This window comes from Akebia trifoliata, chromosome 14 (assembly GCF_017979445.1).
Source record: "Akebia trifoliata isolate Shusen 1 chromosome 14, ASM1797944v1, whole genome shotgun sequence".
NCBI lineage: Eukaryota > Viridiplantae > Streptophyta > Magnoliopsida > Ranunculales > Lardizabalaceae > Akebia > Akebia trifoliata.
In genome coordinates, this window is record NC_141388.1 from 17700121 (window position 1) to 17724359 (window position 24239).

Genomic DNA, 24239 nt, shown 5'->3' on the forward strand with positions numbered 1-24239 from the left:
CTCCAGCCACCCAACTGCTACTTTGGAGTCATTTGGATTTTAGGGCACCAACACACTAGCCACATCTAAATCAATTAAAAAAATATCTATGGATAGCACAGTTGGAGTGCACACCCCTTGAATATAAAAAACAATTATCCATAATGGAAGGGCTTGGCATTATGCCTAGTCATTTTGGACATTCCCCTTGGAGTTGCTCTTAAGAGACCACAAAGGTTCTAAAAAATCACACTTAGGCTATAATTAACAATCGAAGTGCTCCATATACCTTTGCTGGATCTAATCCAGGTTGAAAGCCAATCCCCACGACTCTTTCTACTCTCTGCCTATGTGGTTGCGTTGTACAAACTAGCCTACAAGTTAGAAAAGGCAGATTAATCCAAGAAGGCAAGTCATGCCAAGTGAAGCAAAATAGGAATAAAAAAAACAGAGAATGTTTAAGAATGAAGATTCTGAGGAAACATAACATGTACCATTTTCAGTGGTGGTTTTGCTAAATTATCAGGTAGTTTTTTTTTTCTTTCTTTCGAAAGATAATTATCAGTTAGAATATGAAGTTGCTGATAAAAATTCAACATCCTTAAAAGGAAGAAGAATCCATGGCTTACATTTCCGGAGTACGGATGTCAAATAACCTGACAGAACCATCTACGTAACCAGCTGCAAACTGACCCCTGTGAACTTCAGAAGCAGACTACAAAATGCCATGCATTAAGTGAACCAGTCAGGAATGGAAAATGCAACCATTAATGATAGAAAACAAGTGCAGACTTAAAGAATTAACTATGCTAGCTATTAAAGATTTGTAGCAAAAAGAACAGGAGAATATGCCTCTTTGCATGTATGAGAGAACTCGCTCCCTTGTGAGGAAAGTAATTGCTCTAATAAATAATCTCAAGCTGTTTCACATTAACCTATGGAATCAACTATAATTGAATCCTTAAACCAAGATACATTTTAGAATTAGAGCTGAAATGCATTGCACATGTGGCACACCACACACTAGAGGGCAACAGAAGTCCATGCAGCATAGCTGGTGGGTGTGTGTATAATTCCAGAGACACTGGCAATGTTTGTGCACATGGCAGATTTCTCGGGAACCTCTATTCCACCTTTGTACTATAATGCCACCTTAGAACTCTTTCAGCACTCCTTAGAATACTAATATAGACTTTTGAGATCTAGATCACCAACATATAATGGCAGCAAATCCTTCAATTCTTGATGGACAATACACTCCTGAACCATTTTATCAGTGGTATATGGTGCTGAACAGAATCCTTCCTTATAGGAGTTTGTACATCTTTACTTATACGGGAGAAGGCTTTCTGGTCCAACAGTCCAAGTTGCTTTCTACCATTCTCTTTGGATATGGATCAATGCATTCATGGATCTAAGACCATTCATTTCGGAGCCTAGACAGACATGTTGATCGATCAAATGAAGAAAAAAAATAAGTGTTCATGAAACCCATACTTGGCTGGTTCCTTTACTCCTAAATAATGTCCAGGAATCATGTGTGCGTGTGTATATGCCAACAAAAGAGATGAAAATACCAATGCTGAGATGCTGCTATCTGATGATGAAGGAATGGAATCAATAAGCTGTTCTTTATCCAGATCCCAAAGCATGATGGAAGATATCTCCCCAGAAGCATACTGGCTATGACAAACAATAAGAGAGACCACATAAATACTAAAATTTAGTTAAAATAAAAAAAAACGAGATGATTAAGATAGAAATATCATTTATTATGGTCCACATTCTTCAAATATGCAGTTTGTACCAAATGTCCAGACTGTTGTTGCCAATCAACAACAGCATTCACACTTCGCACACCAGGTCTATGACCGTGAATTGAAGAGAATGCAGTTACGAGTTTCTGTTTCCCCTTTAGAGTGTAGTCCTTCCATATACGAATATTTCCATCACCTATAATTAAATGACAATAGCATTAAAATCATTCTACAATTCAATACTCTCATCAAACATACCAGCGATGAAGCTTACATGAAGCAACAAGAAGCAAGCTGTCATCTAGCTCGTTCAACAAGCAAAGCTTAGAAACTCCTTTGATGGAAAAATTGTGGTTGTCAAAGCTGTTGAGAAGGGTAGCTTCCTCATAGTCCCATACCCTTGGATTGAAATAAAATTAGAGCAAGGATTAATACAGAAGGAGCTGTCTAAATCCATCAATGTTCACCAAGACATGACTTAGTGTACCCAACATTTACAATTTCATCGAAGTCATATAGAAACACATTTATAATGCTTCCACCTAGATCATTTTTCAAAGTATGTGATCAACAGTGAGAAGTGACATGTAAGACAAAGCAGAACTTCATTAACAGTATCTCAGGTTTGATGTGCAAAAAGTGTATCAATATAAGTAATTTAAAAAACCGTAAAGAGATGAAGCATACAACTTATTCACTGCAGCTTTGAAAAAGAAGAATGCTCATGCCTTGCACCTTTTTTGATGCTTACATCACACATCTGCACCCTATGTGCATATATTAGTAGTAATAGCTTCTTGTGTTTTGAATAATATCAACAAAAAATATTTACCCCATGAAATATATCAACATTTTTTTCTAAATTTCTCTTCCTTACTAAATTACGCTTATTGTGTATTATTTATTATTTTTAGTGCTCATTTATAACGGAAGCCAACTAAAATTTTTTGGGACATGGTTTTGATGATGATAATGATTATTCAAAAGGGTGTGCTCATGAAATTTATGAGCCAGGTCTTGATGCTTTCACGCCATACATTAGGCCATTAAAGTGTCTCATATAACACTTCCATGTTTAAAACATTGCTAACCACTAACCAGCTTGCCTATCAAAAGAAAAAAATATATTTATGTGAAGTATGTAACACGTTAAAATATGAAAACATTATATATGAGATTTATATAGATCTCATACATTAAGGGATGATAGATCTCAACCTTTGCTCATTACTACCATCCTCACCCCCCTTCCCCCTTCAATCCCAATTTAATTCCAGTCACATTTGGTCATTGCAAAACACGTACAATATAAGAGTCAAAGGATGGATTTCATCATGATAATTTACCAGTGTACATGATGAAGGTGCCAAGATTGAAGTGAACATAAGATTTACTACTGCAATCATATATCAGCATAACAAATAGTTGTAATGTAAAATTATTTTAATCAATTATGAAGAAAGTAGCATCATTTAATAGAATTAAGAGGGAAAAGAAACAAACTAATAAGACAAAACACAACCATAAAAATACCTGATCCGTTCGCTCTCATCTGCAGCAATTACAACAGGAGAGAAAGGTTGCAGCAGAACTGTTTTTGTGCCCATTTCAAACTTGGTATCCCAACTAGCTATTTGATTGTTAAGCTTGATTATAGATGCTACAAAAAATAAAAATAGTAACCAAAATCACTTAATTCTTTACTAAAAAAATCATAATTAAGGGAAAAATTAAAGCCTATTTTAATAAAGAAAAAAATCACTCACAAGAGTGTTGACATTTAGCTATACAATCCAGTGCAAATTGTTCCCTCTCTTCTCTTCTTGCCAATATTTCGTCATTATCATCTGCTGGGGTAAGGAGTGGCCTTGAGAAATGACCACAACTCCAATTGTAAATAGCTGACTGTGGAAGCAAACTGCGTTCCGAAACACCCGAGGATCCACCAGAGCCTAAAAGTGGATCAGCTAAACCCGAATCTGGAGAATTCAGCAGGTGTGGTCTGAACTCTAAAGAGCAAACTCTTCTCATTGTTAGGTAATTTTGTCGAGGGGGGCTAACAGGAGGAGTTTTAAATGTCAGAGGTAAATGACCTGTAAGAAAGTAGCCCGAGAATACAATTTATGATTACATATGTAATAGATAGGATGTGTTTTGATAGAAAATTAGCATCAGAACATCAGGCTAAAATGAAATTGAGACAAAAATGGCTGATTTGTGGATTGAAGATTACAATGAGAACATTTTAGGGGTATTTTAGAAATACCCCCTGTTAAATTGGTGATATTAGGTTTACCCCCCTTGACCGTAAGTCAACGTTGCCTTTTCTTGATTTTTTTTTTTATCGATCCTTTTCTTGATGATTTACGTGAAATAATGATTTTTTTTTTAAAATGCTCTTCAAATGCTTAAATTATTAAATCAAAATTTCACTGTTAAATCATCAAGAAAAAGCAGCGTCGACTTATGGTCAAGGGGGGTAGAACTAATCTTGCATTTTGCAAGGGGGTAACCCTAATATCACCAATTTAACAGGGGGGCATTTCTAAAATACCCAATGTTTAGAGAGTCAAGAATTACCTGAATGCATGTCAAACCATGAAGATGATCGTGTGAGTCCCAAAGCTGGATCACCCAACCGAACACTGCCACCACTGAGCCACGACATCTTTGTAGACACTTGTTCAATACCAATTATGGAAAGTATTCTTCGACCAAGACCAGCAATATGAGGTGACGGATCCTTCGATAGTTTACACATGGCCAATACACACTGTGAATACAATCCATTGTCAAGAGGTCTCTGCCTTGAATGGTTAATAACCCCACTACTAGAACTATCACTTAATAATATGCCAGAATCAGAATGTAGAGATGAATCTGATAATGGAGACCCATGCATTATTCCAGAACTCACAAGAGGGCTACTGGTGCAGACCCTTTCATCTCGACCCACGGATGTGTTATCAGTGCCAACCCTCAATATAGGACCAATTTGGAAAGGAATAGTACTTCCAGGCTGCATGTATTGGCTGGTGTTAATATTAGCCAAGGAAGGTAAGGAACTCATCAGATAGTTAGACTGCGGCTTCCAGTACGCAGCAGCAATTGACTTGAGGTGCTTATTGTGGCTGAAGGCAAAGCGTGCGAGAGCTGTAAAAATATAAACACTAGCATTCAAAATATACTCTAAAGCATCATTGAAATTTTACCACCACCTTTTCTCATACCTATGCATGTAAATGTGCATGCATGCTCACAGATGCAACAAATTATGTAAACACAGATGTCTCCATACATGTATATTTGTAAGTAAATGCAAAAACAGTACGTGGTATCTACCAAAACAAAGGCAAGAAAAGTGGGAGAAATGTCCTTCAAAAGAAGTAGAGGAATCATTTGCAATTGAACTATAGTGAGCTATCCAGAATCTCTAGGTACATATGTGAAAAACCTTCAGTGATTGTTTTGCAAATAACCCATGTAACGGTGTGCAACATCGGTGTGAAGTATCACAACACTGAACCCCACAAACCTGATACAACATGCTCAGTCCATACAGTTTATTCGATATAGGGGTATCAATTGGACAGGCACGGGCTTCGCTTGATAGTTTCTAATAGTAGGCCCGGTCCAGTCATATATGACCCACATTGACACTCCTGAATTTCATATGCAGAAGAACTTTTTAGAATAGTTTAGACTAAGGTCCGATCAAGAAAACCTAAAGAGAACAGAAGGAAGGGAGATGCCTAAAGTGATAAGCTGTGCTAGCTATATAACTGCATTTGAAATAACTACTCACATGGCTTTGCGCAGGATAATAGATGACTAGTGCTTTTTTGAGGAGTTCAGTTCCGGATCTTCTAGGGATTAGGCAGGCTTTTAATGACTGGGAGACTGATTTGATCTTTGACTGGTGAGTAATATTTTGTACGTGGTGTTGGATCCTTTAGGGGGGGGGGGGGGGTTCTGGTAGTGAATGGCTAGCAAGGATAGGATTTTTCGGTCAAGTCCTTTTGTCGGTCCATGATTCATCCCAGGTTCCACTTCTCTGTCTTTCCCTGCTATTCCGATTTGGGGCCCAAGAGTTCCATCAATGTTTTCATTCTTTGAGTGATTGGCAGTTTCTTGCAAAGTTCTCACTTCAAACTCTCTCACGACATGGGGCATTTGTATGGTCAATTTATGCATTATGTGTAAATGTAATGGGGAATCAATGCCTAATCTCCCTTTGCGTTATAGAGTTGCTACCATGGTGTGGAGTGATTTCCAAGACTTGGAAGGAATGAAATAACTGCATTTTTTAGAATAAAGAGTAAGATCGCCAGGGCATTGTCATCTCTATAATCAGCTTGAGATATATCTCAAACTAACCTCCTTTCAACCAAACCAGTCTACTTCAACCTAATCCCCTTTCAACCTTCAGATCTATCACGAAGAAGATAGGATTTTGGGAGTAGTAAAAGACGATGGATTTTTGGGTATAAAAGGATTTTTGTACCAAAAAATTGATGGTTTTTGAAAATGGAGTTTCTGACTTGACTCGGTGCATTTTCAGCTTGATTTGGCCGAGTATGCAACTTTTTACTCATTCCAGAAAGTTTTGTGGCTGAGTCAGATTGAAATCCAATCAAGTTTACTTGGCAGAGTTATGAATCAACTTGGTCGAATTTTAAAACCATGTTTTAAACAACTAAAAACATTTGAAAGCAATGGAAGCTCATACAAAGCCAAATAAATCATATGATGGAAAATTTGGAGGCTCGACTCACTTACCCACAGCGACCTCTGTCCTAACAAGTGGGCTTCCATCTGAAACAGCATTCAAAAGGCTTTTAACAATATTTAGCTCAGCCTTGACCTTTTCATCATCATCACAGTCTTCATCACCCCCAACCCCATCACTGACAGATCCAAGGACAATAAGGGTACCCATAGCAAAAACAGCAGAAGCCCTAACCTGAAACAAAGATTTAATAGAATTGCTACAAAGATGGAAGATTTAATTAGAATATTGACTAAATAAAAAATGAAGTACTAAAGAAGAAAAACCTCAGGTTGGGGCTCTGACAGTAGACGTGCTGATATTGAGGGTGCATCTGCCCGTAATCCTATTATCTGTGCTTCTGGGAAATCCTCCCACAGCTTTCCTAAACAGAGACAAAGCCATTGAAGAAGTAAGGGCTCGGTCTGTGCATCAAGTGGATTTGAAGGTTGAAGATGGTTCAAGCACACATTTATCAAATCTGATTGAATACAAGCTTCTTGTCCTCTTCTGTGCTCAGCCACAATGACAGCCAAAACAAACGCAGCCATTGAGCGTTGTTTTGGATATGCATCCATGCTATTGAGAAATCGGATGAAATATGCATGCCCCCCATCCTTCACTAGATCGACCTGACATGACTAATATTCCACAAAACAAAACTTTTATAGTTATTTTTATAAACAGTTGGTACGGGGTAAAACAAGGAGGCAAGTGAAGAACTGCACTATGAGAAACAAGTGTAGGGAATACCAAGGAACAAATTAGCTGAGACATGAGAAACATATCCGCTCTCATTATCTCAATCAACATCCTTTTTATCTTCTCTCTTTTAGAAATTTCAACTTACACGTTCCTTCAAATCAGAGATGTTACTGGTCTTCCTTGTACATGACCCAAGCCATCTCAATTGACTTACAACTATTTTGTCATCTATTGGGGCTATTCCTACATATATATATATATATTGATAGGTGGCTATTCCCATATATTTACAAATGTGTTCATTTATAATTTCACCTGTCATCAATTTTTTTTACTCAACGCCCTCACTCTACTACAAGATCTATGAATATGTTACTTCTTGATTGCACAATATTCAGCTCCAAAAAACATATTCAGTTTTGCTGTCGTCTTATAAATTTTTCCTTCAATTTAATTTGGATGTGTTGCTCACATAGCAGTCCATAGTCACCAAGTTGGAATGTGGGTTTAAAACGGCAAGGGAAAACTTCGGAAAGAAACAAAAAAAGGAAAAAGAATGATAAAAAAATAAAAAATTATGAAAAAGAGAATATATATATATGGGGAATGCTAACTTCCAATACTTCATGGGGACATTAGCATTGTTCAACACTTTATTTCCAATAATACCCCTTCCTTTTGTCTTTTAGTGAAAAAGACAAGGCTGTATTGGTCTTTTACAAAAAAAAAAAAATGCTTGTTTACATAATAAATGCTAGAAGCATTTAAGTATTTTGAATTGAATATCTTTTTTGTAGTAAATGATTTGGCAATCAATACCAACATAATAAATGCATTTATTAATGGCATAATAAATGTATTTATTGTGTAAAGAGTCGTGCTAGAGTGACCTCAAGCTGGAACCTCATATCACACTTCTTGATGCGAAAATGGATAGGAACCATAGATGCTTTTTCACTCGTATCTCGATGAAAAGCATATATGGTTCCCATACACTTTCACATTAAGAAGTGCGATATGAGGTCCAGCCTGAGGTCACTTCAGCATTATTCTTGTGTAAAAGACTAACATGGCCTTGTCTTTTTCATTAAAAGGCAAAACGAGGAGGGGAATTATTGGAAAAAAAGTGTAGGACAATGCTAATGTCCCCATGAGGTCTTGGACGTTAGCATTCCCCTATATATATATTAGATATTTATTTAAAGTTTTAAGTATATATTTTTAGCAAAAAAAAAACTACTGAATATCCATGCATGAGAACATGTTTTCACACATAAGTATACAGGTTATGATGCTAAACTCCAACCAGCAACATATCTTCTGAACAAAAATATCACTAATGAAAATTTTAAAACCATAGGCCAAATTTCTATTCTTTTTAAAAAAATTTAAACATAAAACACATTTTTTTATCCTTTCAAACGTTAAAGGGTACAAAAAACGTTTTAAATGCGAATTTTTCATCAAAACAAAATCGTCGTTTTTTGTGACTATACAGCCCTCCAAAAGCACATATTGCATTCAGCTAAACTTATATGGGCATCCACAAAATGGGTAAAATAGCTCAATCCAATAGAAGTCATGTCAGTGGTGAAGATTCATAACAAATTATGGTCATTTTTAACTGGCTAGTAGCTACTCCCCATAGTAAGGAATTAAACATGCATATATTTTCCAAATTTGAGGTTGAGATGAAAGATAAAATATGCAAAGAATTATAAAGAAAACACCATGTACGTGTAACATTTATTTGAAGATACCTTATCAAGTGCTAAGATCTTTGTCCATATGAATACGAGAATTTGCCTTAAATCCACTGCTGCCGTTTGCAGCAACTTCAGTACACACGGAAAGATTCCAACGGACAAGGCCTACAAGAGCATCAAACTGGATTTTGAGTTCCATAATAAATGAAGAGAGCTGCTATTGGCCCCCCACCTTTTACTTATTCCATCCCAATTTCTTAAATTTTTTTCACATTCCAATTAAAGATTAAAACGAACTCTTCAAACCTTACATGGGTTTGGCTCAAATTATAATCTTAACATTACAAAACATAATAACACTATTCAAACAATTTCAGTAGTTGTTTACAATTATGATTAGGCTCATATAAAATCCCAAACCTCAAAAAAAAAAGAAAAAAAAAAAAAAAATAGGAGAGCTTCTACTGGCATCACAACTTTTACTTATTTTCTTTATTTTTAATTGGGGGGGTTAATAAGTAAAAGTTGGAGTGCCAATAGCAGCTCTCTAAATGAAAGACACAGAAATATGACCATATATATGTGACAGAAAGTAAAAGAAACAGTAGAACAGATTACCAGTTCAACAGCCCAAGGTCCCATATCAAGGAATCTCTCAAGAAGTACCAGTGCTCGATATCGATGGCATTGACTAGGTAAAACCTACGACAAAGACAATATTTACACATTAAAAATCCATAGGTAAAGGACAACTACCAAAGGAAGAAAATAATGCATCATATCAATGAAATAGGATGGCAGGACTGAAAATGACCTGATGAAAATTTCACTAATAAAAAAATGACCTGATGAAAAACAAATCAATGGCACCATAAGTACTTATTTTCTTTTGAAACAGAAACTAAAGTAGCTAGAAAATCAAGATGGAATAAGGGCTGAAAATGATTAAATGGATAAAAAATCAATGATAGCAAACGTATTTTCTCTTTGCAAATGAAACTAAGGCAGCCAGTATTCTTTTATTTTTCTTCTACATCAAGGCATCCAGTATTCTTCCTCCAACAAGAGAATCATAAAAAAGGGAGTCGTATGAGGGGAAAAAAGGAGAAGCCCAATGACATCAGATATCGGACGTAGTGCATCTACTAAATCAACTTGAAAATAGAAGCAATATTTTCAAGTTTAGAATGCCTTCTGAGTGAGAATAGAATGCCTTATTATCGGAAGTGTATCAATTTACACGACTATGAGCTTGAGGATGGAGGACTCCAAGGTTTTCAATGAGAGGGTTCAGAAAACTGGATACTAGCAAGACACTCCTTTAGTTTAGATGAACCAAGGAAAGTATTGTCATATAGGTCTGACAAAATTGGCAGCCTGAGATTCAAAGAATATCTTTCAATAGATTTATATAAACATTTCATATAGAAACAGATGTACTCAATAAGTTCATGTGGATTCAAAATGATAAATTATGCTTATTTACACTGAAAACACTATCCAAATAAACACAAAACAATTATGTGGACTCTAAAAAAACTGAGATCTCTATTTGATGGAAGAAGAATCGACAAGGGATAAGGGTAGTTGAAAATTTTGAAAAGCGATTAAGCTCTAGTGTCAGGCTCCTAGTGTAATCAAATAATGGTTAAGATTTTGTCATGGAATGTAAGAGGGTTGGTTCCATAAGGCCAAGAAAGCAACAGTCCAGGAGTCCAAGTTGAGTGAATGCAACAATATTGTTATTGGAGAATTGTTAGCTAGAAAAAATGGAATGGAGCTATTTGCTGACAATTGGAGCTTCAGGTGGTGTCATTGTTAAGTGGAATAAAGCCTTTGTTATGCAAGCATGTGAGTAGTGATTTTCCTGGGTTTCTTTTCAACTGTAAGATCTAACCTCCATATAAGAAAAACTAACAATTTTGGGAAAAATGGATGATTTAGCTGGGTTTTATGGGAAATTGTGGTGCCTGGGAAGAGACTTCAATGCAATTAAATTTTCATTAAAAAGGAGAAGAGGTTCAAGAATCACCACAAACAAAAGGCACTTTGGGGAATTTGTGAACAGACATTTCTTGATAGATTTACCAATGGTAGGCAAATCCTTCACATGTTCAAATAACCAAGATCATCCAAATATGTTCAAATTAGATAGGTCTTAGTCATCAATGCCTAATCCAATGTCTGACCACTCTCCAATAGCTTGTAAAGCACAAGTGTTAAGTAACCAATCTAATCCAAGAAGAATTTTAGACAAGAAAAGTCAAGGCTCATAATGAAAGCTTGGTATATATTTATAATCAATAATAATGGAATGGACATAAATTCCCTTACAAAGAAATAAGAAATAAATCGAAATAAACTAATATTAGTCAAACTAGAACTGACTTTTCTAATATTTCTAATACTCCCCTTCAAGCTAGGGCAAATATATCAACTAGGCCCAGCTTGACAAGGTGAGAGTTAGTGACAGCATATCGGCCAATTGATCTGAAAAAGGAACAATGACTGTCTCAAATGCACCAGATCGAACTTTTTCCCCAAGAAAGTGAACATCAACCTCAATGTGCTTAGTCCTTTCGTGAAAGACTAAGTCAGATGCAAGCATGATAGCAGACTTGTTGTCATAGAACAACGAGGAGGAACTACCAATAGGAAATCCCAACTCTGTCAGTAAAGATCTAAGCCAAAGAAGCTCACATGTACCAAGAGTCATAGCACGATACTCAGCTTTAGCAAACGAACGAGAAACTACATTCTATTTCTTACTTTTTCATGAAATAAGGTCACCACCATAGAAAGTATATAAACCAGATGTAGATCTCCTATTTGTAAGAGAACCCGTATAATCAGCATCTGTGAAACAAGACAAATGTGACTGAGTAGTAGACAAATAAAATAGGCCTAGACCAAGATGAGACTTCAAATAGCGAATGATACGAGACACAATGTCAAGATGAAAGGTACGCGGAGCAGGCATAAACTGACTGACTACACTAACCGTAAAGGTCAAATCTGGTCTAGTATTAGTCAGATAAATCAAATGGCCTACGAGTCTCTGATAAGATGAATGATCAGATAAAAGTTCCCCAGATTCAGCATGAAGACGATGATTCTGATTCATTGGGGAAGAGGCATGACGACAACCAACACACCAATGTCCTGAAGAAGATCCAATGTGTATTTGCGTTGAGATAACAAAATACCACGAAGTGAGTGGGCTACCTCTATCCCCAAAAAAAACTTGAGGGGACTTAAGTCTTTAACCTCAAAAGCATTACCCAATTTTCTCTTAACCCTGTCAATCCATTGTGCATCATTTCTAGTTACTATAATATCATCCACATAAATCAAGACAATGGATTTGCAACCATCTACTCCTTGTCGAATAAAACAAGTATGGTCAAAATGGCATATAGAAAATCCCATAGATAGAAGACCTTAGAGAAACACTGGAACCAAGCTCGCGAAAACTGCTTTAGGCTATAAAGAGATTTAAGAAGGCGACATACTTTCCCAGAATACTCCCTCTGAAAATGAAATCCAGGAGGGGGATCCATATAAATGACCTTTGTCAAATCCTCGTTTAGAAAGGCATTCTTCACATCAAGCTGGTGAAGAGGCTATGAATGACATGCTGCTAAAGAGATAAGAAGACGGACAGTAGAAAGTTTGATTATAGGGGCAAATGTGGCACCAAAGTCCTTTTCCGGAGTCTACATGAATCCCTTAGTGACGAGGCGGGCCTTATAGCGATCAACAGTACCGTCTGCGAGATATTTAACAATGAAAGCACATTTACAGCCAATAGTCCGCTCTTTAAAGGGAAGAGAAACAAGTTCTCAGGTATAATTATTTTGCAATGCATCCATCTCAGTAGCCATGGCTCTAGTCTACTTACGATCACGTAAAACCTCAGATACAGATCGAGGAATCCGAATAGAGTCTGTGGTGGCAAGATAGGCCGATAAGAAGAAGAGAGACCCTAATAGAAAACAAACTGGGCAATAAGGTGATCAGTAAAACATCCTCCCTTATCTTTGCGAAGAGCAATAGGTAAGTGAGACAGAAATGGAAGGAACATGAGTAAATGTAGGAGGTATACCTGAGTCCAAGGAAGATGTTGGCAAGGTTTGAAGGGGGGGGGAGGGCGACAAGAGTAAACCTGTAGTGGTGGTGAAGATGAAGGTGGAGAGAAAACTGAAGACGGTGGCACTATATGAGTGTTCCTGCAAAGGAAAAGAGTCTTGCAAAGAAGATGAAGCACAAAAAAATGGAACATTTTCAAAAAATGTGACATTTAAGGAATGAATAATACGTTGAGTGATTGGATTATAACACCAATACCCCTTTGAAAAAGATGAGTAACTCAAGAAAACACAACGAATGACTTTATCATCTAGTTTGGTGAGATGGGGACTTCTATCCTGAAAAAAATAGGTACACCCAAAGACTCTCGATGTAATGGGGAAGAGAGTGCTATCAGGTCGAAGAACATGAAAAGGCACCTGTCCCCCTAAGGTGTGGCTTGGAGCACGATTCAGTAGGAAAACAGTAGTAAGAACTGCTATATTCCAATATGACTTGGGAACATGTATCCCTCGCAAAAGACAACGGACAATGTTCATGAGGTGGCGGTTCTTACGTTCCGCCACCCCGTTTTACTCAGGAGTATGGGCAAGTTAATTGATAAAGCATACCACGCTCATGGAGATGGGATCGAATCCAATATATTCCCCTCCATTATCTGTTCTAAGAGATTTGACAGTAATGTTGTACTGAGTCTGAAAGGAAATTAACAAAAATAGGGAGCACCTCAGAGTGAGAACGCATTAAATAAACCCAACTACAACGAGAATAGTCATCAATAAATGTAACATAATATCTATGATCATTAAAAGCAGTAACAGGAGAAGGCCCCCACACATTAGAATGAACTAAATCAAAAATAACATTAAATCCATCCATGCATGGAATATAAGATGTATGTGTGTGTTTTGAAAGCTCACACACAGAGCACTGAAATTTGTATCCACTATAAGAATTTTTTAAAACAAGAAATAATGAACATAAGTGCTAAAAATTAACATGTCCTAAGCGAGCATGCCATAAGTTTAAAGTTTGGGAAGAAAAAGTAAGATTCCCAGTGAGTGGAGGACGAAAGCTGGAGCAGTAGTAGGTGGAGCTCCAAACAGGTATAACCCATCCCTCACATACCCCTTGTCAAAAATCTTCCTCGAAATCAGGTCCTAAAAGACACAATGAGTAGGAAAAAATGTTACAGAACAATTTAGAGACTTTGTTATATTACTCACAAACATAAGGTTAAGAGATGTGAGAAACATGGAGAATAGAATCAAGAGAAAAACTAGGGGTTAAGGAGATAGTACCCTTGCTGTGAATAGGGGTAAGAGACCCATCAGCAAGATGAATCTCCTTATGAATAGTAGGAAAAATGGAAGAAATAAAATGATTACTCACCGGTCATGTGATCAGAGGCACCAAAATCAATTACCCAAGTCAAAAGAGAGAGCTAGACTGAGAGGCATGAAATGCAAAAGAGCTACTTGGAGGTGTGGTAACAGATGCGATTGTCGAGGATGAGGGAGTCTGAGCTTGGAGTTGATCCCATACAATAGCTGTAATCTGTTTCTATAAATGTTGCAAATCAATAGTTTCAAAAGATGCAGGATCAACGGAGGTAGATTCCACAACAGCAGCACGGACTGTCCCCTAGAAGATCTCAACAGGTGGGGATAGAGTTGAAAACAACGGACCTTCTCATGGCCAATCTTCCCTCAGTAGCTACATGTAAGACCATTACCTTTACCACGTCCACGACTTCTATGACCTCGATTCCCGGATCCTTGAGTATGGGAGGTAGAGAAACCCGAATTGGTTGCAAGAGCCATCTGATCTGTATCTGGAGCAAAGGTAATGACAGGGGGCTGAGACTGGGAGGGAACAATATGGCGACAACGCTCATCGCTATCTATAGTCGCAAATGTCTCAAATAAAGAATGTAGAGGAGTGGTATTAAGGATTTGTGTCCATAGTGCCTCAAACTCAAAGCATAAACCCATAAGAAAATGATGTCTGATGTCGAGCAATCCTCTTGACTACATACTCGGCTGCCTCGACAGATAGCTCAGCCATAGACTCATAGTGCAAGAGCCCCTCCCAACGAGACTTAAGGAATCCAAAGTAATCTGTAACACTCTGATTTCCTTGGGTAGCTTGAGCAATATCCCGATAAAGTTCATAAATCCTCGAATCATTGCGAGCATGTGCATATGTTTGAGTAAGAGTAGACCACAAAGAAGAGACAGTCTCATGATACATAAGCATAATGTAGATGCGTTGCTCCATGGAGTTAAATAACCATCTATGAATGGTGTAATTATCAATTTCCCATTGTTCAAATTTAGGATCAGTGAGGGGTGGCTTAGGAACAATGCCTGACAGCCAACCAGATTTTCCTCTACTACCCAAATAAAATCGCATCGACTGGGATCAAGACTGAAAGTTACGACCATCTAGTGTGGCATTGGTTATGCGCTAGACTGAAAAATTAGCCCCAAGGGTCGTGGTAGTCCATAGTCTCGTGAGTTGTCATCATTGCACACTATGAGTAGAAAAAAAAACTTTGGATTGAAAGGAGATCTCCCATATTAGTACTGTCCAAGGTCAGATAATGCTACTGATTGCTGTTGACAACACCAAAAAACAATTACAACTGATTGCTGTCAAAGCCCCTTGTTGTTGAAGATCAAAGAGAAAAAAATTCCTTACTATTGCTGTTGAAGAAAGTAAAAAAAAAATTTCTTCCTGTTGCTATCAAAGCCCCAACTATTGTCGTAGGTCACAAAGACAAATTCTACTGGTGGCATAGGTTTTCGTACCACCCTAGAGTTGTTGTAGAATTGGTCGAAGGGCTGTTCCAAGCCTGTAGATCTGATCGCAAGACTTCCAACCGCCTATTGCTGCTATCGCAGGCCTGTAAATGGTATCAGATCTGATCATAGGGCTGTTCCAAGCCTGTAGATCTGATCACAAGACTTCCAACCACCTGCTGTTGCTGTCGCAAAACTATTCAAGGCCTGTAGGCTGATCGCAAGGCTGTTCCAAGCCTGTAAATCTGATCGCAAGACTTCCAACCACCTGTTGTTGCTGTCGCAGGACTGTTCAAGGCCTGTAGGCTGATCGCAAGATTGTTTAGGGCATAGAAACTGATCGTAGAAGGCTACAATCTCTGTCTACTGGTGTCATAGGCATGTCTCTCGCAAAGCCTGTAGGTCTGATTGTAGGCTTGTTTAGGACCTTTAGGTCTAATCGGGATGTATACAACACATTGTTGTCTGCTGCTGTCGCAAGTTGGATTGAGTTTGTTGGGCTGATTGAAGTTCACCCAATAACTCAAGGGTTAATAACAAAGAGGCAAAAATCACAGTGCAAAACTTTATTGCAGTATGTGAATAGTTAATAAATTTTCTATCGCAACATGCGATTAAGAGAATATAAATCAAAAAAAAAAGAGCCCCTGAAGGGAGAGAAACTCTAGATGAGGCTACTACTAGGTTAGTATGGTGGGATTAATGAGAGAAAAATTTTTTTGGAGGAGAAACGAATATGGAGGGTGAGGTTTTTTGGCACTGATACCAAGAAGAATTTTAGAAGAGAAAGGTCAAGCCTCATAATGAGAGTTGGCATATATTTATAATCAATAATAATGGAACGGACATAAATGCCCTTAAAAAGAAATAAGAAATAAACAGAAATAAACTAATATTAGTCAAACTAGAACTGACTATTATAATATTTCCAATAATCCATTTTGATTTGGAAACAATTTGGTTTCTTCAACCCGAATTCCCATGAGAAATTTCATAAGTGGTGAAGTTCATTTCCTTTTCTGAGAGTCCAGACTTTTGTTTTAGGAATAAGCTAAAAACTCTTAAAGAAAGGTTAAAGATATAGTATAAGGAAGTTTTTGGGAGGATTTGTTTTTATAGGTAGAAGTTTTTTGCGAGTATTGAAGACACGAAATAACATTTTAGAGTACGATGCCTTTGATCGGGCACCAAAAGAGATTGTAAAGAGATTTAACCAATGAAACAAATTCCAAAAAACTACAGTTACGGAAGAAGAATATTGGACGTAGAAATCAAAATATAATGATTTAAAGAAGGGGATAACAATACGAAATTCTTCCACCAAATGGCAAACAATCACAGGAGAACCAATCAAATCTCGAAGATAAAGATAAATGGATTGGCCTTTCATGGGGAGGATCAAATCAGGGAAGTTAGGAATAGTGTGTAAGATAGATCTAGAAAAACATACAATCATATGAATTGGGAGCTCTTGAGATATTTGGCATGAATGGGCTTTGGCAAGAAATTGATAGAATGGGTTATCAAGTGTGTCTCATCAGCTTTCTCTATTCTAATTAATGATAGCCTAACAGGTTTCTTCAAGAGTTCTACAAGGTTAAGACAAAGGAATCCCCTATTCCCACTCATGTTTATGATTGTTGAGGGAAGCCTGGGTTAGCTATTGTCCGAAGCTATATCAATTGGTGCTTTGTAAAGATTTTATGGGGAATGAATAAGAACAAATGGTCTCCCATCTCAAATGTGCAGATGATACTATTGTTTTCCTATATAGGTCCTTGGAGCCACATAGATTCTTGAGAGGTTTATTGTGACATTTTGAAGCAGTTTTAAGGTTTCCAATCAATTTACAAAAAAAAGTAAGGTTTGGGTTGGGTCAACTTCTAGTATTCACATTCTTACAAGATACTTTGGTTGCCGAGTGGGATCATTCCCCTCCTCTTATTTGGGGCTTTCCCTCAGGGCATCAAATAAAAGTAAAAAACATATGGCACCTCTTAGTAATATTAATGGTAAAAAAGAGATTAGGTTCATGGAAAGCAAATAATCTCTCAAAAAAAAGAAAAAAAAGAAATGTGACCTCAATCAAAGCACAATAGCAAGCATCATGATCTACTTTCTATTTGTCAAGTCTTGTAAGTGTTGTGCCCGGGGAAAAACTAATTAGAAATTTTCTAAACATGAAGGGGAAGGAAACCATAAGTTCCATCTAGTGAATTGGAAGCTAATTTGTTCCCCAAAGAGGAATAGGGATTAGACGAATGAAAACCACATTACTAGTTATGTGGTGATAGAGGTTCAAGATGGAGTAGGGTAGTTTGTGTTGGAGGATCATTAAGGCAAAATATGGTGAGAAGTCTTGTGAGAAGGAGAATGTTGAGGTGATACCCTCATATAGATGCACTGTTTGGGAATGTATTCTTAAGATTTTGCCAAATTTTTGTAAGAGGATTACTTTTGGGGTTGATGCTTCCATAATTCACAATGGGAGTGAGTTGTCATGAGACTATGGCTTAAGGAGAGGTTTTAGCAATGGTGTGGTGATTCTCCTTCTTCTTTGCAACTCCCTTCGTTGCTTTCTAATTCATTAAAAAAAGAAAAACACGTTGATACTTTCATGATTTGCAATGAGAGTGAGTTGTCATGAGACCTAGTTTTAGGAGAGGTTTCAACGATTGGGAGGTTTAGGATATAACCAACCTAATAAATTAAGTTCCCCATGTTCTTATGGTATTATAGGATGATGACTAAAGGGGATGGATTTGGAAACGGGATGTCTTTCCCGATCAAGTTTTTCTTTTTTTCCTTATTATCAGCCTCCCATTGATTTTCTTATTGACTCCACTTGGCATCCAAAAGTTTCATCAAAAGTCTTTTTAATTTGATTTGCCGCTTGCGATCGAATCCTAACAACTAATCGTTCAATTAAGTGGGGTTTCGTAATCGCTAACTTTTGTTTGGTCTGTAAATCCACGAGCAAGATGGAAGACTATCTCTTTGTTCATTGCTCATTTGCTATGAAGATTTGAACTCATTTTCTTTTCTTATTCCGTACTCATTAGGTTTTCCCTAGATCTAGCCTACCCCCTATTCCAAACTTGGCAGATTAAGGCTTTCTCGCATAGGGATGAGAATTTTGTGGGCACTAATACCTTTTGTCGTATGTTAAGGTATCTGCAAGGAAAGAAACAAAAGAATCTTTGAAAGAAAGGAAGAGTCTTCAAAAAGTGATCTGCTCTCATTTTCTATCTCTTTTTAATGACTCCTAGTGTCAACCCTGTTCCATTACTTCCATTTTGTTTGGTTGGAAGCGCCTTCTCTTTTCTCTGGCAGGAGGAAGATTCTTTGGAAGTTCACACCCTTTGCAGTATGTTGGGGCATTTGGAAAGAAAGAAATTGGCGCACTTTCAACGAAAAGGAAAGTTCTTTGCCTGAGCTAATGATTGGTATTCTAGGATTTTTGTTTTTTTGGTATAAGCAATTCAAGGAATTTTGAGGGTTGTTTTTGAAGACTTTCTTTTCAGGTTGGAGTTGGTGAGAGAAGCTAGACTTGTATCTTTTCTTGAGGACTTCTTGTCCTCTTATCAATAAAACTTTATTTATAAAAAAAAAAAAAATGTGATCATTAGCATACTAGGCTTCCTGTTTGTTTTGTTAAATCTTGTGATGAGTTTAAAGGGGGTATTTTTCAAGAATTTACTTTTTAAATGGGATCTTACACATCCTGATCCATGTTAGATTAATCTTTTCTTTTTTTATGAATAAATATAATTTATTAATGCACCAAAAAGAGGGTGGGGTCGAGATGACCCCTACAAAATAAGAAAGAAAGGAAAAAACAAGAACAAAAACTAAGTGGAATCCAAGTTACAAATTTTATCCCATTGAACAACAATATCCTAAAAAAAATCCCCTTGAACAGCTTTTCCCAAAAGAAGAGCAGCCCCAACACCGAGAAAGTTACTTCATGCAACAAGTGCACCTTGTTCTCATAAATGAAGCAGTTCCTTTCCTTCCAAAGAGTCTAAGGAAGAAGACTCCAACAAACTATATTTGATTTCCTTAAAGAGGAACCCCAAACAGCCAACACCCAAACAGAGGTCTAATAGAGTTGGGAAGTCACCCTTCTAAGGCAAAAGCACAATGCAGCCGGATATGGTCCACTGACCTTGACTTTGGAAGGACCTTTCCCATACCAAGAAAATCCATCCACTCTCTGTACTCTTCTTTCAATAAATTTATATATCGGGGAAAAAAAATCTATTTATATTTGACTTGACATAGGGCTAGAAGTACCTCACCTGAAGAACAATAGGCAACTGCTCTGGTGGTTTTTTATGCTCAGATCCATGGTCAAGCCATACCTCAAAAGCTGTCAGCTGTTCGGTGAAAAAAGGGCTGGGCTGAAGGTCAAACCAGAAACATATTAGGCTTTTCTAACATGAAATGCGGCATATCTAATGAGCAACATTTGACCATCATTTTCCTAATTTTAAATATAAATTGTAAAAAAGATACCTGGAATTCTATATCAGGCTCTTCAATTAATGAGCGAAGCTGAGAAAGGCAGATTTCAGCAGCCATGTCCCATGCATGCCTATAATGCACACATAGATTGGATAAAACAACAAAATATAAATTGATAAATAAGAAAGAAAACATAATTAAAAATTATTTTCAGGTAGCTACCACATATTATGCTGATGTGTTGATGGCAACACTGGATATGAAATTGGTGAACAGTTTGCAGATCGCATAATTCGCTCAGCGAGTAAAAAATTCCGGAATAGTCCAGCAACCAAAAGGTCTTGCCTGAACAATCTCTGAAAAATATCTGCAAGGAAAAATTTTGATGTTGGAGGCAAGAATAACTCAACCAAGAAAAAATAGTATAGCACTTCAAAGATAACAGCACCAATGTACAGTAAATTAGTGACGAACAGTGCTTACCGTGTGGTAGGACATTCCAAGCAATTGTGTCAGTCACAGCTGTGAAAATCCAGTTCAGTTCCCCTAAAAGTGTTTTTCGATCATTTTGTCGGCCAGGAATTTTGTCTATAAGAGAATGGTCAAGGGAATCATGAAGTACCGAACGTTTGCAGAACCTGGCAAAAAGAAGGATAATGAGTCAGAAAATTTAAGCATACATAATCACTATACCATGCAATTTCTTAAAAAATTCAATAGGTTACGCTGCCATGCAAAGTTATACCATCAATGAAAAAAGTACATAAATTACAACATGCCAAGAAAAAGTCGAAGCTACAATTCAGAAAAAAAAATTCCATACTACCAGTGAGACCAAAATTGTTGGAATGTAATAAGAAAGAACTAACAGAAAGAAATTCAAACTAATCATAAAAATACATATTTGTGCAAACCATGCTGAGAAACTCAAGCAACATACACAAGTAATTTCCAAGAGATGACCAATGTAGCATTGAATCACTCATCCATCAATGTTTTACCTCTTTTTTCATTTATCAAGTCATGCAAAGCTATTAATGAGGAAGATTTGAAATAAAAGTGAACTCATATGAGTCAAAGGTCCAAAATTATCCATAGAGAACTTAGTCATCCAGTCCTGAAAACTAGAGAGGAATCTGCGTTAGAATCAACTCCAGCATAAGCCGGACAATAACTGTAATGCCATGAAATTTTATTATGTATATCGAGGAATACATTTTATGAATTATTAATCATAATTGAGATGGGACAGTTTTTTTAGTCAAATTATGTATTGTTAGTTGATTTAGAACTGTTGAGAAACATAGTTTTGTGTGAATTTGATTTAATGGTTTAAGTAAGTTGATCCAAAAGGATATTTTAGAAGAATATTTATGAATATAAAGACCAAATTCATATTCATTTCTGTTAAACCTATTGAGAGAAGTTGACTCTTAAAGTTGTTTGTCTCTTGACTTTTTTCATTTAGGTGTTGATCTTGTTAGGAAGTCAAAGTGAATAAAAAAATGGACTAATTGATTAAAGATTCAGGACGTTAATGTCTGAAGCTAAAAATTGAATCCAATCAGGTAGGGAACTTCCAATTTCTTAATTACAGTCATAGATTTATTTAAAAAAAAAAACTGTTCTTATTTCAAAATAATGATTATTTCAAAATTTATGTTCAATGTAAGTATTTTGGCAAAAATTCATGCATGTTAGTTTAGAATATAGATCTGTTGATATTTTATTTATGTTATAGGAGATTTTATTTGTTGACATCAACATACAGCAAAAAGTTTGAAATTTTTTTTTTTTTTTTGAAAGAAATTGTATTGTGATGTCAATAATGGTTTTATTAATTTTGTAAAAGAATTTCGAAGTTTGGACTGGTGGGAAAAAAATGATTTTTCAAAAGATATCCTGGTTGTATGTATCGTACTTGTTGATGTGTTTGGTGTATGAATACCCAAATACATTAGATTAGCTCGCGTGATCGCAAGGTATGTTTTATATTCCTAGATTTAGCTCGCGTGATCGTAAGGTGTGCTTTATTTTCCTAGATATAGCTCGCGTGATCGCTAGATGTTATTTCTTTTCCTAGTTTTAGCTCGCGTTTTCGCGAGGTGGATGTTATGACGATATATTATTTCACAGAAAGACGGGGTATTCATACTCATACTGAGTGTTACTTCTCAGTTTAATTTATATTTTGAAAGAATAGTTTCATATTAAAAAAAAATATGTTTTAATGTTTTGAAAACAAAAAGAATAATTATAATTGAATATTTTTAAGTAATATATTAAAGGGTTAAAGAATACCTAAAAGAATAGTTGATTGTAACTTTCCGAAGCGACACGCTACTTTAGGATATAGATTGAGATGTTTGATCTTCCTAGTAGAATGGGATGCTTTGGAGATGAACATCACTCTCCATATTAGGGAAATTCTTTTCTATCTTTAATAGAGAACAAGATGTAAAGGTAGTATATGTACAAGACTAGAGTTATTTGAGGTTCGCACCCATGCACGCTCGATGTGTATAGACGAAACTGGCTAGCCAATGATCATTAGTAGTTTAAAGTAGTTGAACGGATTTGACCCACATTATGGAGGCATGTTTCACAATTGCCCTGGTCAAATGGCCAACCTGAGCTGGATAAACACTTACACCCTATTAGTTTGCCTTGCTAATCAAGAATTAACGGTGGGATTCCACACCAGTGAAGTATAAGAGCATATACGTATCTTGATTGAGATGTTCGTATCAGTCGTGATCCTCAACCTCTATTTTAAGAAACTATCAATGATTGTATATTAAGTGAATGCCAAGATGATTTACAGACGTTTACATTTACAGTATTTCAATTAAATTATTTAAATACAGTTATTTCAGTATGTTAATTCGATTTTTTTCGTGGTTGATGTTATTTGAAATAAAACCTGCATATTTTTAAAACTTCTTTTAGTGTGATTAATCTGCATATTAGAACTATAATTTTGAAATATATGTTTCTTGTTAGGTAACTTTCCTGTTACTCACCCTACCAATCATCTCAATTTCAGGAAGCTCCAGTAATCAATGATCAACTTTATGATTGATGTAGTTTTGAGATCAATAGGTTTGTATGTTGTGAGCATCAATAGATAGTAGATTAGTTTATATTGAAAGAGAAGGTTAGTATATTCTTAGCAGTAGGTGTCATTATTTATTTCTGTTATATATAAATAAAGGGCGTTGAGAGAGAGGATTGTTGTTTTTGTTTGTGTATCGTATTTAGTTATGCTTCCGCTGCAATATATGATATCATTGTTAGAAATTGTAGAGTTATATGTGTTTATAACTGTATGGAAAATATCTCACACCTCGAGATTCTAACACTTAATCATGGGGATGCGTGTTAGGATTTTGAGGTGTGACAAAAATCAACTGAAGTCCAATGTCACCCACGAACATTTCTCTAAGTATAAAGAAACTAAAAGATGAAATTGTACAAAATATAGAGGAAGGCCTAATTAGTGTTTTGTACTGTGGAAAATAGCAACCTACCAAAATTAATGCTTAGGTTGGAAAGCCTAATGGTTTACCTATTGGAAATAATGTTTATGTTTAATGTTTTTCTATTTTCATTTTCGATTATTTCTATGTAAGGGTGTTTACGTCCATTCACTATTTTATTAATATATATATATCTGCCAAGCTCTCCTTATCAAACTTGACAACCATTCTTCAATTCTTCTAGTATCAGAGCCTATAGGAAATCCATCGATTGTGTCTCTCCTTCAACTCCTAGACCTCTTGGAGCTACACAGTGACACCTCCCTCTCTTCTCCTATCTTCCCAACCCATTTGACTCTTACGGACCAAACCTAATCAAGGAGTCTTCGTTGAAGGGTCTCCCCTTAGGGGGTTCATCTCTTCCTCTTTTACCCCAATCACACCATGCGATAGATTGCACTGATGCAGTTTCTTGTTCAATTTGA

General features: G+C 36.4%; 1 protein-coding gene across 3 annotated transcripts in view; it reads right to left on the reverse strand.

The window, feature by feature from the left end:
• LOC147386486 (regulatory-associated protein of TOR 1-like) overlaps nucleotides 1-24239 on the reverse strand; it is a 97353-nt gene that overhangs the window by 1024 nt on the left and 72090 nt on the right. Inside the window, exons 6-21 of one of the 3 annotated variants that reach the window (XM_086422820.1) lie at nucleotides 20759-20913; nucleotides 20498-20642; nucleotides 20327-20405; nucleotides 20110-20211; nucleotides 9534-9617; nucleotides 8970-9080; nucleotides 6792-7145; nucleotides 6516-6699; nucleotides 4317-4889; nucleotides 3503-3829; nucleotides 3270-3396; nucleotides 2011-2135; nucleotides 1787-1932; nucleotides 1557-1658; nucleotides 609-694; nucleotides 269-353 (exon numbers count right to left, since the gene is read on the reverse strand). In XM_086422820.1, the coding sequence (XP_086278946.1) occupies nucleotides 269-353; nucleotides 609-694; nucleotides 1557-1658; nucleotides 1787-1932; nucleotides 2011-2135; nucleotides 3270-3396; nucleotides 3503-3829; nucleotides 4317-4889; nucleotides 6516-6699; nucleotides 6792-7145; nucleotides 8970-9080; nucleotides 9534-9617; nucleotides 20110-20211; nucleotides 20327-20405; nucleotides 20498-20642; nucleotides 20759-20913 (2785 nt within the window). Of the gene's footprint in view, nucleotides 1-268; nucleotides 354-604; nucleotides 695-1556; nucleotides 1663-1786; nucleotides 1933-2010; nucleotides 2136-3269; nucleotides 3397-3502; nucleotides 3830-4316; nucleotides 4890-6515; nucleotides 6700-6791; nucleotides 7146-8969; nucleotides 9081-9533; nucleotides 9618-20109; nucleotides 20212-20326; nucleotides 20406-20497; nucleotides 20643-20758; nucleotides 20914-24239 lie in introns of those variants that run through there. The other 2 variants (XM_086422821.1, XR_015171827.1) reach the window with 2 other exon arrangements.